Source organism: Rhineura floridana, chromosome 7 (assembly GCF_030035675.1).
Source record: "Rhineura floridana isolate rRhiFlo1 chromosome 7, rRhiFlo1.hap2, whole genome shotgun sequence".
NCBI lineage: Eukaryota > Metazoa > Chordata > Lepidosauria > Squamata > Rhineuridae > Rhineura > Rhineura floridana.
The window spans coordinates 143,153,599-143,172,488 of NC_084486.1; the positions used below are offsets into that span (position 1 = coordinate 143,153,599).

General features: G+C 43.1%; 1 protein-coding gene and 1 long non-coding RNA gene across 2 annotated transcripts in view; one reads left to right on the plus strand and one right to left on the minus strand.

Moving 5' to 3' along the window:
- On the minus strand, positions 1–15,142 carry FETUB (fetuin B). Its single transcript, XM_061637420.1, has 7 exons — positions 14,846–15,142; positions 13,362–13,472; positions 11,780–11,867; positions 9,880–10,046; positions 8,482–8,595; positions 6,733–6,822; positions 1–1,775 (listed from the first exon to the last, which is right to left on the minus strand). Exons 1-7 carry the CDS (start codon positions 15,074–15,076, stop codon positions 1,161–1,163), a joined length of 1,416 nt encoding a protein of 471 aa, XP_061493404.1. The 5' UTR covers positions 15,077–15,142; the 3' UTR covers positions 1–1,160.
- Positions 13,366–18,890, plus strand: part of LOC133389545 (uncharacterized) — a 17,694-nt gene continuing 12,169 nt past the window's right edge. The window contains exons 1-2 of the long non-coding RNA XR_009764128.1: positions 13,366–13,536; positions 13,916–14,011. This is a non-coding gene — a long non-coding RNA (uncharacterized LOC133389545). The remainder of the gene's footprint in view (positions 13,537–13,915; positions 14,012–18,890) is intronic.

Here is an 18,890-nt window from a genome sequence, read left to right on the forward strand (position 1 = left end):
TCACATCACTTTTTTATTGAATGTTTGTAAAGTTCCTTCCAGTACAGAAAATAGTTGCTATTCTCACATTCACAAGGAGGAGGAGTTCTTGGGTGAACAAAGGAAGGAAGGAAGGAAGGAAGGAAGGAAGGAAGGAATTCTCCAACCACCGTGTTGTTTATATTCATGAAACAATTCTCTTCTACTGGTTGTAAATATGTACAGTCGAGCTCCAGCTCACCCTGAGAACAATCTGGGCTTTTCCAGTGTTCCAACTGGGACACTAAAAAGCTCCCAAGCCCAAGTATTTAGCCGGGCTCCCCCCTTCACTACCAGCCATTTCTCCTCTCCCTACCTTCCCCCAGCATAAAATGTCTTACGTTGAGGAAGTGGGAGAGGATAGCAAATGACGCACAGATTGACATTTCCTGTTGGGGATCATCACTGGACATGTACTCTGAAAACTTCGGGAGGGGGGGAAGCAGGACAGGGAGGACTGGGAATCAGCAGGAGCTGGGTGCAAATCTCATTTCAAGATGGGACGATCTTGAGCACGGAGAATTTTGAGCACCCTCTACTTAATGTTTTATGCCAGGCCAAGTTGGTAGTTCTAGGCTGATGAGCTTCCCCATTGCCCTTCAGTGTTTTGCTCCTGATAAAATCTGGCAAGGCTTGGAGCGCTCAAAGGGCCAGACTAGATGGGATGTGGGAAGCCACATTTGTCCGTCCTTATGTAGAGTGAAGGGTAGGGAGGTCATTTTGACAATCAAAGGTGCAGAAGGGTGAGGGGAGTTAAAACCTGACCTCTCTGCATCTTACTTCTCTGCACTCTGTTGCAACGGGCACTTTTCTCCCAATCCAGCTCACTTATGATGCTTTGGTTTATACACAAACAGGGCAGACACATGAATAACAATTGCCATGTCTACTTTGGTCCAAACAGCACATGAAGAGCGCTAGAGGGAACTCATTTGGTAAAGCATTCGTGGAAATCACTATTAACGTTTGTACTGCAGAGATACACCTGGTACCTTTTGTGTCAATTAGTATGCTGCATAACCCAATGGGAGATTGTTACCTTTTGTGGTGGGAGATTCCAAGAACTAGAATATCCTTCTTTCCTTCCTTCAAAAATCCTCTCTCATGCAGTGAGGGTACAGCACCACATGTTGACTAGCCTTTCAGTGCTCTACATTAACCAAAGTTTGGGACTTTTTGGGCAAATTCACTAGAGGCCTTCCAGGCAGCTCAAGGCCAAAAATGGTTACTGTGCTGTCTCCTGGGCATGTATCTGATCCTGAAAACCCAACGGGGAATGGAGGGATGCCTGGCCTAGCTGGCTTGGTCAAGCTTGGCTTCCCCGATTGTGTATCTCCCTCCTTGGGAGAACCATGTATATCAGGGAGGCTGGGTTTAGTGTTTGGTGGTGTCACCTGCACTACAGGAGGGACAGGTTTCCCATCTAATTGCTCAGATTCAATTTCTGGCAGGGAGTGGAGAGACACGTGTGTGTTTGAAGGAGGAAGTACAATCACTCGGCCCACTGTTTCTTTCATGTCTGGTGGAGCCGGGTGCTCTTGTGAGTGGTTCCCGTGATGTCTGTGATGGCCATAGTGTTTGCTGTGATGTCTGTGATGTCCACGATGGTGGGGGCGGTGACGGTGACGGTGATGGTGATGGCGGTGTCCATATCCTTTCTTGTGATGCTCATCTTCATGACTTTCATCATCACCGTGGTGTCCCTCATGCCCAGATGTAGGTGCAGGTTCTGGATTCTGTTCATCAGTGACAAGTGGCTAATGGGAGAATAATGTACGGATTGCTCACAATGGGGTGTATGAGTGAGGGCTCAGGGCACACAAATCTTTCAACTTCAGTTTCTCCCAGATCCTATTTTTTTTCTATTCTTAAGTTCACTTCTGCATATTGCTGCATCAGTTTGCGATAAACTGTCATGAAAATTCATCAACAAGTTACTGCACATTTTCCCTAATACATAGATCTTCATAAGCAAGTTCCCCTAATAGAAGACATTTTTGTATGTTATCTTCACTAATATGCATGTTTCCCCTCTAATATACACATTGATCAGTATATTACATTTATCAGTATATCAGTATAATTTAGAGGATTGCAAACTGTGAAAGACAGCTGAGTTTTAACGGGCATATTGTTTAGGAAAGTGCAAATTTGGTAGCTTTGCATTAAAATGCAGACTGAATTTCTTCCCATTCTGGAATGAGGACCTGAGCGCATGCAGCAGTGGCTATTGTGGGAATAGGTTTCAGCACCTCAGACTGCTCCTTGAAAGTTCGGACTAAAACTCGGAGTGGATTCCACTGACATGGAGCCACCAGCCACCACTGCATAGGAAGCTGCCTTATAGTGAGCTAGACAGCTGGTCCATCTAGCTTAGTATGTCATTGGGTCTCCAGGATTTCAGACAGGGGCCATACTCAGCCCTATTTGGAGATGCTGGGGATTGAACCTGGGCTCTTTGGCATGCAAAGCAGGTGTTCTATCACTGAACTACAGCCATCATTATTTATATTAAGCTGCTGGGAGAGGTTATGCAAGGATTTTGGCTGATATCTCACAGACATCCATCATTGTCAATGGAGCTCCAAGCAACCTCTCTGCCATGCAGCGACTGTCATTGGCTGAAGCAAATGTGTGGGCTGAGTAAGACACGCCTGGCCATGGTCATTCACACCCTGGTAACAGCCAGGATTAAGTCCTGAAATTTATTTATTTATTTATTTTGTTTCATTTATAAACCGCCCATAGCTAATAGCTCTCTGGGTGGTGTACAAAACAGGATAAAATACAGGAATATTACAATAAATAATAATCTAAATGCATTAGATAGGGGGCTACATTTGCAGAAACTGCAGCTAATGCACCATATTCTACTACTTCTTTAAGTTTTTCTGGTCAGTCACTCTTCTTTGGGTGCTTCCACCACCTGAAGTGAAGTGGGTGGCAACTAGGGAGAGGTCTTTTGTAGGGTCAGTGCTCTGTTTGTGGCATATCAGCACCAGAGAGCTTCCCCTGATGCCAGCATTGGTATCTTTTTAGCACCAGGTAAAGAAGTTCTCCTGGGACTTTTAGGATTATATTACCTGCCTTTCATGCAAAGGTCCCAGGGCAGGTTACAACAATTTCTAAACACATAATTAAAAATAGTTAAGAACAACCCAAACAATATCACAGAAAACACGGCTTTCAGTGGATATTCTTATTAGGTGTTTTTGTTGTTGCCTGATTTTGTATAGGTTTTATATGCTATTTATTTACAGTCACACCTGAAAACCAATTGGCTGAAGTCATTGAAATGCACTAAATATGGGTTGTTATTCACTAATAGGCAAAAAACCTTGCGGTTTAAGAACGTACCTATAGCCCACAGCTGTTCTATCAAACTTTAAAAAGCAGAGAAATTGGGCAGCTATCGTGAATGCACCAGGGGAGCAGGAGACCTGAACTCCTCTCTGAGATATTGTAGTGCCCTACAGATTTGTCACAATGCAAACACAATTTGGGTTGGTCTTTCACAGTCCAATCCTCTTCCTGTGTAGCTTGGAAGAATGTGGTAACATGTGCCTCTGAGCATATGGGGAGTGGTGGCAACACCTGCCATCTCCAAAGATAGAGAATTATATTTTTGTATGTTTGCTGGTGTTCTTCTTACTTTGCTTCTTTCCTGTGTTATTAATGTTTCTACAGACAATCTACACTAGAAAATTTTATTTCCCTCATTATTCATCCCAGAAATCTGTGTCAAATTTATTTATATTAATTTCAAAGCCTTTTTATTGGTCAGTGTCATATGACGGTGAAGACAGCCTTTTGTGTTTCAAATTGGAGGTTATGTTCTATTTCTATTTTGGGTGCATTAACAGTGGAATCTGGACCTGCAGTTTGATGAAAAATCAGACTGATTCCAATATGTTGCTACTTCAGCAAAGACTCTAGCTGTTGGAAAAAAGAGGATGCATGTATTCAGCCTGCTATGTTTAAACCACTTCATTTAAGGCAAGGTGGGCACAATCAATTAATAATGTAGAGCACACCTAGCATTTTGCTAGAATATATTTCACCTACCACTGTTTTATCTTGGGCAAATTGAGACACTCCTGAGGTCCACTAGAGACTATTCTGCAGAAGTCAGTGCCATTATTCCACAATTATGTTTGGAGTTTTTTTAGTATAAATTTTACAAAGAGTTGCTGTACTTCACATATTCACAGAAATAGAAACAAAAGAAAATGATTTCCTATAGGAAACTTCACTAAAATTGCAAAGGAAATCAGACATATTCAAAGTGACCATCTGAACTATATCAACTGTCTTAATAATGTTGCTTCCTCCCTGCTAAAACAAGATCAGCACAGCACATGTCTTCTTTCTACTATTTGGGCTGATTGCAGGTGTTGCCACCACTCACCATAAGCTCAGAGGCACATGTTACCAAATTCTTCCAAGCTACACAGGAAGTGGATTGGACTGTGAAAGACCAACCCAAGTGGTGTTTGCATTTTGACCAATTTGTAGGGCACTACAATATCTCAGAGAGGAGTTCAGGTCTCCTGCTCCCCTGGTGCATTCACTATAGCTGCCCAATTTCTCTGCTTTTTAAAGTTTGATAGAATAGCTGTGGGCTATAGGTACGTTCTTAAACCGCAAGGTTTTTTGCCTATTAGTGAATTTCCCTGCTTTTTAATCCAGGAGGTAAGAAATGGGATCCTGTGCAAGTTTGCTGAGAATGGATGGATCATTTGCATGCTTATTGAGTTCAATGGGATTTACTCCCCTACAATCATGCTTAGGATAGGTGAAACTGACCACAGAGGATGGGGAGGGGAGGAGGAGGGAGAGGGAGGGGAGGAAATGCAGAGGGGAGGACTGGGAGGGGAGTAGGCAGGAGGGGAGGGGAGGAGAAGGACAGGTTTGATCATTTGCATGTTTATTAAATTCAGTGCGATTTACTCCCATGCAATCATGCTTAGGATAGGTAAAACTGACCGGGGGGGAGGGCGGGCGGGCTGGAGTGGGCAGGGGAGGAGGAAGGGAGAGGAGAGAAGAGGGGAAAAGCAGGTCTGATCATTTGCATGCTCATTTTCAATGGGATTTACTCCTATGCAATCTTGGTTAGGATAGGAAAAACTGACCATGGGGCAGGAGGAATGGGAGTGGGAAGAAGTGTATTGGAGGGGGGCAAAGGAAGGGGGAGGGAGGGCAGGTTTGATCATTTGCATGCTTATAGAGTTCAATGGTATTTACTTCCATGCAACCATGTTTAAGATAGGTAAAACTGACCATGGGGAGGAAGAAGGGGAGGGGGAGGGGAGGAGTGGGAAGGGGAAAGAGGGGATTGAAAGGGGATGGGGAGGGAGGGGCAAAGGAAGGGGGAGGGAAGGGGCAAGAGGAGGGGACAGGAGGGAGGAGAAGGGAGGATGGGTTTGATCATTTGCATACTTTTTGAGTTCAATGGGATTTATTTCTATGCAATCATGTTTGAAAATGGAAATGGACTGCCTTCAAGTCAATCCCCACCTATGGCGACCCTTTGAATAGGGTTTTCATGGTAAACGGTATTCAGAGGTGATTTCACCATTGCCTTCCTCTGAGGCTGAGAGGCAGTGACTGGCCCAAGGTTGCCCAGTGAGCTTCATGGCTGTGTGGGGATTTGAACCCTGGTCTCCCAGGTCATAGTCCAACACTGATCCAGGGAAGGGGCAGGGAGTGGGAGGGAAGGAGATTGGGTGGGTGGGCACTGGGCAGAAGGTAAGCTCTTTTCCTTTCCAAAAGGAAAACATTGTAAACAGAATCATTCTTTTTCAGTCTTTCCCCCACCTTTTTATTCTACAGCAGGCACATGTTGCCTCCCACCCAAATTTAAACCAAAGCTTTCCCTGGCCACATCCACACCAGATCTTTATTTCACTTTGGACAGTCATGGCTTCTCTCAAAGAATCCTGGGAAGTGTAGTTACTGAAGGGTGCTGAGAGTTGCTAGGAGACGCCCTGTTCTTCTCACAGACCTTCAATCAGAGTGGCTGACTGTTAAACCATTCCCTCAGGGGAATAGGAGTCTCTTAGCACCTTTCACAAACTACACTTCCCAGGATTCTTTGAGGGAAGCCATGACTGTCTCACATGAAATCAAAGTCTGGTGTGGGTGGGGCCCCCTGATTAGCTAAGCTCAGCAGCTGTGAGGCTTTTAGACCTCTGACAGTTGGTTCTTACTGAGCATGCTCCGCGTTATCATTGGGTTCTAGCCAAAATTTATTAAATTAATTAAAAATCAGCCAGGCATTTTTTCAACTTTTCAACTGCAGAAGATGAAGGTCAGAGTATGAGGCAAGGTCAGTATTAGGATTACAGGTACTCTGTGAATATGGCTGATTTGTTATGGATTTCAACAGATTATGAGAACTCTCAGAGAAAAAAGTCCAAAAGGGCTCTGAGGTTTTCCGCCTCTCTTTTTATACTTTGAACTGTCTATTCTCTGTGACTGTTTTGTGTATTGCCATGAAAATTGACAGGGTTGTTAAGCAAGCATTTCTGAGTTCAGGACTATATGTTTTGTAAGGTTTTGTTTTGAAATGAGCTTATGAGAAGCCTCAGAATGGCATGGGGGGCATTTTCAATTTAACATTGCGGAATGTGAAAAATCCCTGCTGGCTATAGTATACAGCCACTCTCGTGGCTGTATAATTTCCTGCAAATAATGTCGGACTCAGCAACATACCTCTGGGGGGTAGAGGTCACATTGTACTGTGACAAACTTCTGATTTTCTATCTGGCTGTTTACCACAGAGCCTTTACACAGTCCTGTCTCCTACAGAAAAAAACACAGAACCCTCCATCAGCAAAGTATGAACAGTAAAACTCAGGTCATCCTAAACTTAAGGTTCTACAACCTAAACAGTGGTGGGGAACCTTTTCCTCCCAGACGGCTGCATTCCTTCGGGGATAACATGTTGGGGGTGGGGTGGGAGTAGGATGACCTCATGTCAGTGGTGGGCAGGGCTGGAGCTAAAAGTGGGCATGGCCAGAGCAAGAAGGGTGTATGGCCATCCACACTCTCACCCTTTCTCACCCACATACTGACCTGCACCATCCTCACGCATCCATTCACACTCATACATAAAGACACTATCCATTAATTTGCTTCTCATAGACACACCTCGTTGCAATTTGCATTGAAGAAAAAACCACCCACTCGCTCTTTCCTTGCACGCACGCACGCACACACACACAGAGAGAGAGGATACTGAGACTGGAAGAACATGCTGGGAAAAAGGTGTGTTCCAGCCTTTTCCAACCTTTGGGTTCCCAGATGTTGCTGTACAACAATTCCCATCACTCCTGACCATTGGCTGACTGGGGCTGATGGGAGTTGTAGTCCAACAACATCTGAGGACCAAGTTCGGGAAAGGCTGCTTTAACCTTTCTAATGGGAGAAAATAGATCTGGGGATGGGTATTTAGAAAATACTGATTGCAATGGGCAAGCGATCAATACATTTTTAATGTTCCATCTACTGCAACCCATAAAAAAAAAAATAACACAAATATTAAAATTTCAAACCCTGCCACTAAATAGGTGTAGGCTACAGGGACACAGAGCAAGCAAACTTTAGACCAAATTCAGTTGCATGCCCCTTGCTGCTATCCTCTCACCCCAAGATTTAATTTCTGCTAAGAAGCTAAAATCTTCCAACAGGGATAGTGAAACTCGTGTCCTCCAGTTGTTGTTGAACTCCAAGTCCCAGCAGCCTCTGCCAGTCTGGCCAATGGTCAGAGATAATGGGAGCTGGAGTCCAACAACTTTTGAAGGGCCACAGGTTCCCCATCCCTGCCTAAAACATCAGGGAAAAACTGTAAGGCTTAGCAACCCCATGTATAAGTCCAGCTGTGCCATATGAGTTCCGGCAGAAAGTCTGTGCTTAGGTGAAAATCCAGGGCATGAATAGGGACTTTGGATTTTTCAGGGGTGGTTCTGTCTGTGCTGCATAATCAGCCAGTGGAATACGTTTTTGGAGAATAAAAGGAATGGTGCAAAAAAAAAAAAAGGCAGGGCAAGTTCTGGAGAAGAGAAGACTGAAGGGAGATATGATAGCACTCTTCCAGTACTTGAAAGGTTGCCACACAGAGGAGGGCAGGGATCTCTTCTCGATCGTCCCAAAGTGCAGGACACAGAATAATGGGCTCAAGTTGCAGGAAGCCAGATTTCAACTGAACATCAAGACAAACTTCCTAACTGTTAGAGACGTACAACAAGGGAACCAATTACCTAGAGAGGTAGTGGGCTCTCCGACACTGGAGGTGTTCAAGAGGCTGCTGGACAGCCAGCTGTTGGGAATGCTTTGATTTGGATTCCTGCACTGAGCAGGGGGTTGGACTTGATGGCCTTATAGGCCCCTTCCAACTCTACTATTCTATGATTCTAAGTTTCTAGAAAGGTGAATTTCTGTGCAATACAAATTCATACTCACTGCAATTTCAGGTGGGAGGAGTGGGCACTTGGAGATGTCTGGCACAGGATTGGTTTTGGTACAGGATGTCTCCTGGATGGCATATTCCACAAAGTTTGAAGGACCAACCACCCACTGCAAACAAGGGAACCAGTGATAGTTTAGAGCAGTCTGTGTCATGTGGAAGAGGTACATGCCATGCTCCTCAAAAACTTGGTGTGGGGTAACCAATGTGGGGTGACCTTGAAGTTAGTAGACTTCAAGTCTCATCAGCTCCAACCACCTTGGCCAATGGTCAGGGGTGGCGGGAGTTGTAATCCCAACACCACATTGGAGGGCACCACATTGGCTACTCCTGTCCTAATGTCCAAAGCCCTTTTTAAAGTGTCCAAATGGACACCCAGTCCTAGTTTTTGGACACCCAGTGGACACAAATGGACACATAAAATGTAATCAATGAACCAAGAACACAAATTCAGATTGGAAGACACTAAAACACTGACCAGATGTATGAAATTTTAGTGAAACTGAATAGAAACAGTAGAATGCATTATAGAATAATTCTTAGGGTTATTACAAATCACCAGTCTTTCTGAAAAACGTCGTAACAAAATATCTCTCCCTGTACACTGTGATGTCTGGTTCTCTGTATCTTGATTCATTTTTTTCATAAGAATTCTGCTACAACAGGGTGTGAATCATAAACAACAGTTTTTAATTTTAATTTGGTTTTTAATTCATGTATTCACTGGTTGGTGGGCTGGCTAGTAAGAATTTTGCTAGGCTAGTAACTTGTGTAAATGCATTTGCAAGGCTGTATTCACTCCTTTTGTTTTTAGTTTGAACCACTCTCACCTCAATCCAAATGTCAGGGCTTGTTTATGGTAGAGAGAGGGAGCAAGCCATTTGAATGGAAAAATGGACACCCAATAACAATTGCTTAAAAAATGACCTGCTAATGTCCAAAAAAGCTTGAAATCCTGGTGCATGGACGTTGGGAAGTGGGTAAAAAGTGACCACAAAATTAACTGTGGCTAATAGACAACCACAAGGCCTTATCCCCATCAAGTAATCTGTTCTGTAAAGCATGGAGGTCCTGTATCACACCTTTCCTTTAAATCAGGTATGGGGATTCTGCAGTCCTCCACATGCTATTGGACTCCAACATCCATCACAGCTCCAGCTCCCAGCCATATTGGCCAATGGTCCGGGATGATGGGACTTGTAGTCCAGCAACATCTGGAAGGCCACAGGTTTCCCTCTCCTGCTTTAAAAGCAGAGCTTGGAAAAGTTCCTTTTTTGAACTACAGCCCCCATCAGTCCCAGCCAGCATGGCCACTGGATTGGGCTGATGGGAGTTGTAGTTCAAAAAAGGAACTTTTCCAAGCTCTGTTTAAAAGTGACCAACCCCAACCTTACCTGTGATCGTGCTTTGGTGACATTGAGGATGGCAAAATAATGAGCATGATTGCTTTCTGAGTTGAACTTGACAAGGCTCTCAGCAGCTGTCTCCAGAAACCTGGCTTCACTTGGGTCCCCGGGAACTGGGCAATCAGGACATACTTTTACAATAGCACTTGATGAAACTGTTTCGAAAACAAACAAACACATGCTAATATCAGCCAGAGTTTTCGGGATGTACAGTTAAAATTTACTGTTTGCATGCCCATACAGTTGAACTGATGGGCAAACTGAAGTGTAGATGCCTCCCCACATTTTAAAAACAAAACAAATACAAATATACTTCTTTGGTCACTTCTGGACATCCTGTTTATGAAGCATTCATCCTGATTTGTTTGCACAAGGTTTGTAGGGAGGTTAGAAATACTGGCTGTTTACTAAGCATTCATTCTGATTTGTTCATGGGGAGGGTTATATGATATCTTTAGGAATGGAAGGATCTGTCCATTTCAGTTCTCTCAGTTTCTCATTTTTCGAGTCTTAAATTAGGTTCCCCATATTTCTGCAAATTCCTTCTCATAAGCACATTTTGGTTTGTAGTTTTGACTAATGTACACCTTCTTGCAAGCAATTTCTCCCAATTACAGTGCATTTTGTTATGTTGTTTTCACGAATATTTTCATATTTATGCACACTTTCCCCTAGCATATGTTTTTTTTAAAAAAAATGCTTGGTTGGAGAACTGCATCACAAAATTCGGGTAAGAGTGAATTTCAAAAGACACCTGTGTTTCGGTTCTCATAATATTTTGGAAAGTGGAAATCTGACAAATTCTGCTTTAAATGCAAACTGAACTGAATTTCTCCCCCTAGATGTCATACCCCTAGATGTCATATCAAGCAGTTGTTATCCCATACTTTAGAGTGCATTTTTATATCACTTTCCTTACTGCAAAAAGTCTGGATTTTGTTTGGAAGCGGGCTTGTTGCACAATAGCACCAAATCCATTTTAACTGTGCAACCTAAGTTTCCTGGCATGCAATTAAATCCCACTCGCAAAATAGTGACAATCTGGAAGCACCCTTTCTGTCATAGGGATTCCAGAGATTCTCCGGTCCAAAGAATCAGTCAGGTTCACAGTTGCTTAGCTACAGTGGTGCTATAGGATCAAGCCCCTGTTCCATTTTTTTTTAATTAGCTTTGCTCATCCCCCAAGCCTCTATATTCAGAACTAAAAGAAAAGTTTCTTTTTTTCATTACCTAGGGATACAAAGGTTTATCAGGAGGACAATACTACATGTTAACAATAATGCATTTTACAAATCTGGTTTTTTTTAAATTGCAGCCACTGGGGGTGATGGGGAGCCAATGGCACCTTCCCCTCTGTGGCACTGTGGTATTGATCCTGATCCCCCACCCCCAACATGACTGCATCATCATGCATGATGTTAATGTATTAATAAGCTAATATAATGCAGCTTAGCATACAATAATGAAATGCTGCTTTAAAAAATCCAAATATATTGCTTCATTTTAAAATTCCAAGTAGAATTTCAGTCTGTGATTCTCCTTCAAAAATGGTTTTGCAGCTTTTAACAGAGTGGTTAATTGTAATACAGAAGGTGAATTGTATTTCTAGCTCTATCAGGCTAAGCTGGTCAACTGAAACTGTTCAAAATGTGTAGCTCATGACATCAGCTCAATAGCTGGAATTCAGGGATCAGATCAAGAGCGCTCTGCTTGTGAAAAGGAGTATATTTATTGGTATAGTTTAGGACCAGCAGTACCTAATACAGCTGCATTTTAACGTGCATGGCAAATCTTTAAAACTGTAATGGTAATGAGAGTATGTGCATTTGTCTGAATGTATGAATTTCCTTGCAAACCTTTATTTGAGCTAATGTATAGAAATACATACGTGGGCGTAAAACGCAATCATAGTTATGCAGATGAGAAATGTCCCCGTTCTTGCTGGCATAAACTGCTGTTTTGCACTGTCCGTACACCTGGAACAATAGAAATGCAGCTGATATTTATAGAACAAAAAGTTTGGCCAAAACTTGCATGTCACCTAAGCTAGGAGCCTTCATCTTTTGCAAGACCCCACCTGCGGTGCAGAATCTCCTCTCCCTCTCCCCAAACCTTGTTTTATTCTGCATTATTTCTCTCTAACTGATCTATCCTTCTCTCTCTCCTTCTTCTTGTCCATCTTTTTCTTCTTACTCTCTGGGTTCTTCCATATGGGTGATTATTGTGGGATGGGTGATCCTCATGCATGCAAGATTTATTTTTTTTTGCAGTGTTCTCCTACCCACTCCCTTTAATTTGGATTTTACCCTTTCTGGAGAAAATCTGGTACGCAAAACAAAACAAAAACAAACTGTTGCCGATGACCTGTTTGCTATATTTCAGTGACCTGTTTGCAGATTAAGCCCAAGTGGAAGCAACCTCTGGGCAGAATGAGATGTTACAAAAAACCATGCCGCTACTATGCACAGAGCTCCCCTTTATATGGTAAGTGCTGGTTATATAGAAGACATATGGTAAGTGAAGTGAAAGAGGAGGGGGAGTACATGAGCAGTAGAATGCTGAATGATTGGCTGAGCGTTTGAATGGCTGGGAGTATAAATGGAAGAATGACAGTTGAATCTGGGTGGTGAATTGTGAGGTGGATGTTGGAGGTTTGGTGGTGTTTGGAGGTCGGTGTTGTTGAGAGTGAGTCGGAGTTCTGAGGCAATTAGTAAGAAGTCAAGTACATGTCAGAACATATATGAAACCATAAGCTTGTCAACAAAGTAATTAAGTAATCTTGTTATTTCTAATTCTTAATAAATATTTATTGGTTAAATAAAAACCTGATTCCTTCAGCTGGGATACACATACCAGGGGGGATAGCAAGTAACCAAGGCTGAACAGTTGTATCGAATGGTGGCAGCGGCGGATCGGAGGAAAGTGTATCCAGTCGCACAGAGAAACCCAGGGCTATATGCTTCAGTGCAAGAGGCTGCAGGGGGGTTTGGGAATTACCTATACCAATAGACACAAGGTATTGAGATAGCCTGGCAGAGACTAAGGCACAGTCTAAAGGTTATAAGAGATACAGAGTGTTGGGTAGTAAGGCCTAGCAGGGGTATCTTCTGAGAACTGTGCTAGAGCTGTAAAGGGTAAGAAGAAAACCTGACATTCCTGTCTGCTGGTAGCCACAAGTGAGAGCTTCACAGGTGGTGCCGGGGAAGGACGTCACACTCCCCTTTAATCACTTGTTTATTCACACTTTTCAGTGCATTTCCTTGTCACTTTCCTAACCGCAAAAAGTCTGTTTCTTTTTAAATTGGATTTGTTGCACTAGGAGAGAGAGTGCTATCATCCACTTTAACTGCTGAGACCTAAATTTCCTGGTATATACTTGAATCCCTCCTGCAAAATAGTGACAATCTGGAGGCACCCTTACTTTTTAACATGCTCAGTCATTTTCTGAACTGGGCAGATCAAATGCTTACAGTCTCATGACGCGTTCTGAACTCGCAATCCTTCCACAGTTTTCTGCTTAGGACATGGCAGGTGGTTTCCAACACATCCAGGGTGAGATAGAAGACAGAGCCTGCAGCTCCCTACAGATGAGAAGAAGACAAAAACTTTTACAGCACAACATGGAACAGAATTTGAAAAGGCAAGGTGAGCTACCTTCCCACCCGTAACAAAACTTATGGAACGAAGTAAATTAACACCAATATCAACAAAGTTCTATGTAAATTTTGATCACAGCCTTAGAATTGCAGTCTTTTAGGATTTTAAGGAGCAGAGTGGATCCTATACTGAAAATGCCCCCAATGGATGCTTTGGCTTTGGCAACTGTTTATTCAAAACCTATAAAGAAAAAAATCCCACAGATGTCTTAGAAAGTTTATTCCAGAAAAGAATTGCTCTTACGAGTTAAGGTTCTCTTTAAACTTATTCAGCTGGGTTCTGCTCTCCTGGAACATTATGCCCATTGCTGCTTATATAATAACTTGCATGTTCATTTCATTTCCCTCCTCTCTTTAATGTTACTCAGGTTCTCCTCTTTGAAACTGGTGTAATCCTCAGGTGGAGTTCAGCAAATGCTATGCAGACCACAGTTTTCCCTCTGCACAACTGAAGTGATGGGCAGGTAAGTGCTGGAACATGTAGGCAGATCTTGGATGGACTGAAGCAGCAGCAGTCAATGTGGTGTGTACTACAACTCCCATCATTCCTAACTGTTGGCTGTGCTGGCTGGTGCTGATGAGAACTGTAGTCCAAAACATCTAGAGGGCACCACTAGTGCATAGGCAATCCCTGGGTTTGAGCTTCAACTCAGTGGATAAGACAAAAATCTCCCCCTTCCTTTATCTGACATTTGTGAAGATGGAAGTCCCCTACTGCAATGAAGATAACCAAGTCTTGGTGCAAAGTTCAAAGTTCTAGTCTTGGTGTACAAAGCCCTAGACAGCTTGAAAGACCGTCTTATCCCTTATATACCCAGTCAACCACTGCGCTCTGCAGGTGAAGGCCTTCTGCAGATGCCATCTTATCAGGAGGTCCATTCTGCACAACATAGGAAGCAGACCTTTAGTGTAGTGGCACCTTCCCTTTGCAATTCCCTCCCCTTAAATATTAGATAGGCACCATCTCTGTTATCTTTTTGGTGCCTATTAAAGACTTTCCTCTTTCAACAAGCCTTTTAAGTAGAGCCCTTATCCCAGTCTGCGTCTGTGTTGGAATTGCTTTTTAATATGTTTTCAAACTTTTTTTTTAAAAAAAATGTTTTTAACCTTTTTGAAAAAGATGTCTTGAAAGCTTTTTAAAAAATGTTTTAAAAGATGTTTTGTTTTAACGTATTTTAAAGTCTGTTTTTATGATGTTTTAAGTGCTTTTGTTTGCCGCCCTGGGATCCTGCTGGGAGGAAGGGTGGGATATAAATCAAATAATAAATAAATAAGTCAGAATGAGTGTGGCTACTTACCTGTGGAAGTTCACGGGCATCAAAGATTCGCTGGAGACCAAGCACGTAGCCCTCTCTTCGGTGGGAATTGATCCTGTCAAGAGCCTGATCTGCAGCTGTCTTTACTATGGAATTATTACATCCTGGGGACAGTAACTGAATGGGTGGTGGTGGCACTGGTGGCCGAAATGGATGACCGGCTAAGGAACACAATACCTGTATCCCAATCAGAAAGGAAATTAAAAGGTCCATTTTGGAAATGCCTGGGGATCAGGGAGGGAGAGTCTGTAGCTCGTCTGCAAGAGCAGGCTTTGAAAAGGAGTCAGGATTCTTTATATACTTTTGAAGTTAATCACTAATATTTGCTCTTCTGCCTCACACTGACCATCACCTTTAAACCTGGACCCATAAATCGCAAACAATGAGGCAATGATTAGAAGGTTATATGTTGACAGGTTAAAAGTGCTATGTTGAAACCAGCTCTGGGCCCTTGCCCTTGGTTTTAAACTGACCAAACGTCACTGAAAATATGTAGCAATATTAATAACTAACGAATCATTTGCTTATGTTAATGCTGGCTATGAGGCAGGAAACAAGATCTACAGTGCACTCTGATGCATGTTTATTTATGAGTAAGCCCTACTGTTTCCAGTGAGGCTTACTCAGAGGTAAGTGTGTATAGGATTGCAGCCTGAAAGATAAACATTATCATCTAACCAATGTACATTTTATATTTGAATTTCAATGTGTGGTGGTGATATTGAGGGTTGGGAGGGGACACAGTTTGTCACTTCTAAAAGTAGTGTATGTATTTTGTTGTGGACTACTTGGGTGGTAAATGATGTGCACCCAAATCTACGCATGTTTGTTTTGCTTACTCCCAGATAACATAAAGGTGTTAATCTGTACCTGATGTTCTCTGTGTGGTTATATGCAAAATCAAGCATGTGGGCTTGCACAGAGCAGGCTTTGGAACATTGCATTCTAGAGCTCTGGCCAAAGGACTGGCATTCATAGAATCATAATCATAGAATCATAGAGTTGGAAGGGGCCGATAAAGCCATCAAGTCCAACCCCCTGCTCAATGCAGGAATCCAAATCTAAGCATTCTGACAGATGACTGTCCAGCTGCCATTCATATCCCCTCCCCTTGAGAGAGGCCTTTAGCATGGGGTGGGTGCCTTCCAGTGTATTTTTGTTTGACCGCTATGATGAAGAGAGATTTCAGTTAAGACAGCAACCACAGGTTTCCATCAAGCCAGCAAAGGTGGGCTTGTTTCTAGAATTTGAAACGTGGTGAGGAAAGCCTTAAACAGGGATCAATGTATATTGAGAGTGTATGATGCCAGCAAGAGATGGCAATGTTGAAACAGTGAAATGCATAGGCTGATAGCCAGAGCTTGGACAAGTTACTTTTTTAAACTACAACTCCCATCAGCCCCAGCCAGCATGGCCACTGGACTCGGCTGATGGCACTTGTAGTTCAAAAAAGTAACTCTTCCAAGCTCTGCTGATAGCCAGGAAGAGTGAGGCTCCAGGTTCCTCTTTGAATTTTTAGCTTGTGTAGTAAAGAGAGTGGGAGTGTCCCTAATAGGTTTTGCAGGCAATAGATTGCAGTGCAGTTATACACTTTTGCTCAGAAGGAAGCCCCACTGATATCAATGGGGTGAACTCCCAGGTTTGTATGTTTCGTCCGAAACACAGTAAGGCTGCAAACCTACCCCCATTTGCCTGGGATTAAGCCCTATTGAATGCAATAAGATTTTATTCTAAGTAAATATGGGCTGTGTGCACACTACAGTTTCAAGCAATCAATGTGTTCTGTGTGCTGGCATTTTTTTTTTAGCATTGCACACATGACACCAACCCCAATCCAGGCATACCCCATTTCTTTCTATGAGTGAACGTGTTATTTCACAAACTGGTTTTGATGTGAAAACAGATATTTAAATTGAATAGACTTGCACTTCGCACCTCAAAAGTTCAGACTAAAACCTGGATTCCACTGCTCCATTGACATGGAGCCACCAGCCCCCACTGAAATGAAAGCACCTGCGAACAGTACCTGTCTTGATGGGGGTGGTTCTCCTCCATGATGACATCACAGTGGGCGTGCACCACAGCACCACACTTCCTTCCAGCCCTGCAGGACCATTGTTTAGCTTTGGTTTGTTCGTTCACCTACACATTAACTTCTGCTTTACCGATGGGCTACTGCTGGGGCTGGGCAGCGCACTCTTCTTTTTTTAAACCTGATGTTTTGTGAAAGTGTGGTATATCATAGAATCATAGAATTTTAGAGTCGGCAGGGGCCTATAAGGCCATCGAGTCCAACCCCCTGCTCAATGCAGGAATCCAAATCAAAGCATTCCTGACAGATGGCTGTCCAGCTGCCTCTTGAATGCCTCCAGTGTCGGAGAGCCCACTACCTCTCTAGGTAATTGGCTCCATTGTCGTATGGCTCTAACAGTTAGGAAGTTTTTCCTGATGTTCAGTTGAAATCTGGCTTCCTGCAACTTGAGCCCATTATTCTGTGTCCTGCACTCTGGGATGATCAAGAAGAGATCCCGGCCCTCCTCTATGTGGCAACCTTTCATGTACTTGAAGAGTGCTATCATATCTCCTCTCAGTCTTCTCTTCTCAAGGCGAAACACGCCCAGTTGTTTCAGTCTCTCTTCATAGGGCTTTGTTTCCACTCACCTGATTATCCTCATTGCCCTCCTCTGAACCCGTTCCAGTTTGTCTGCATCCTTCTTAAACTGTGGGGTCCAGAACTGGACGCAGTACTCAAGATGAGTATTAGCCATTGCCGAATAGAGGGCAACTAATACTTTATACAATTTGGAAACTAAATGTAAATGTACTGCCTTCAAGTCGATTCTGACTTATGACGACGCTATGAGTAGGGTTTTCATGAGGCTGAGAGGCAGTGACTGGCCCAAGGTCACCCAGTGAGCTTCATGGCTATGTGGGGATTCAAACCCTGGTCTCCCAGGTCGTAGTCCAACACCTATCACACTGTTGGCTCATAGTCAGCTTGTATCAACAACAATCCCAAAATCCTTCTTGCATGTAGTATTGCTGAGCCAAGTATTCCCCCATCTTATAACTGTGCATTTGCTTTCTTTGTCCTAGGTGTAGAACTTTGCACTTATCCCTGCTAAATTTTATTCTGTTGTTTCAGCCCAATGCTGAATGTTTCTATCTTCCAGGGTATTAGCTATTCCAATTTTGTATCATCTGCAAATCTGACAAGCATTCCGTGCACTTCCTCATCCAAGTAATTAATAAAAATGTTGAAGAGCACTGGGCCCAGGACCAAACCCTGCGGTACCCCACTCATTACCTCCCCCTAGTTTGAGAAGAAACCATTGATAAGCTCTCTTTGAGTACGATTCTGTATCTAACTGTGGATCCACCTGATAATTGTTCCATCCAGCCCACATTCAGCTAGTTTGCTAATCAGAATATCATGACAAAAAAGCTTTGTCAAAAGCTTTGCTGAAGTCGAGATATATTATGTCCACAGCATTCCCACAGTCTACCAGGGAGGTTACCCAATCAAAAAATGAGATAAGATTAGTCTGGCGGAATTTGTTCTTCATAAATCTATGTTGGCTTCTAATCACTGCATTGTTTTCAAGGTCCTTACAGATCGACTGCTTTATAATCTGCTCCAGAATTTTCCGAGGGATCTATGTCAGGCTGACTGGTCTGTAGGTCCCCAGTTCCTCCTTTTTGCCCTTTTTGAAGATAGGGACAACATTAGCCCTTCTCCAGTCATCCGGCATTTCAGCCATCCTCCACGATTTTGCAAAGATAATAGACAGTGGTTCTGAGAGTTCTTCAGCCAATTCCTTCAATAAACTAGGATGCAGTTTATTGGGCCCTGTGGATTTGAACTCATTCAAAGTGTTTAGGTATTCCTTGACCATTTGTCTATCAAGCTCAAGCTGCAATCCTAGCCCTTCAACTTTACATTACCCAGGAGGGTCATAGATCCTTTTTGGGGAGAAGACTGAGCCAAAGTAGGAATTGAGTACTTCTGCCTTTTCTTTGTTATATG

Coding starts and splice junctions, on each gene's coding strand:
- FETUB (XM_061637420.1), bottom strand. CDS start 15,076: ATGGACCTTTTAATTTCCTTTCTGATTGGGATACAGGTATTGTGTTCC. Junction 13,473..14,845: donor ATGCCCGTGAACTTCCACAG/GTAAGTAGCCAC, acceptor TCTCATCTGTAG/GGAGCTGCAGGCTCTGTCTT. Junction 8,596..9,879: donor TCACCAAAGCACGATCACAG/GTAAGGTTGGGG, acceptor CCTTGTTTGCAG/TGGGTGGTTGGTCCTTCAAA.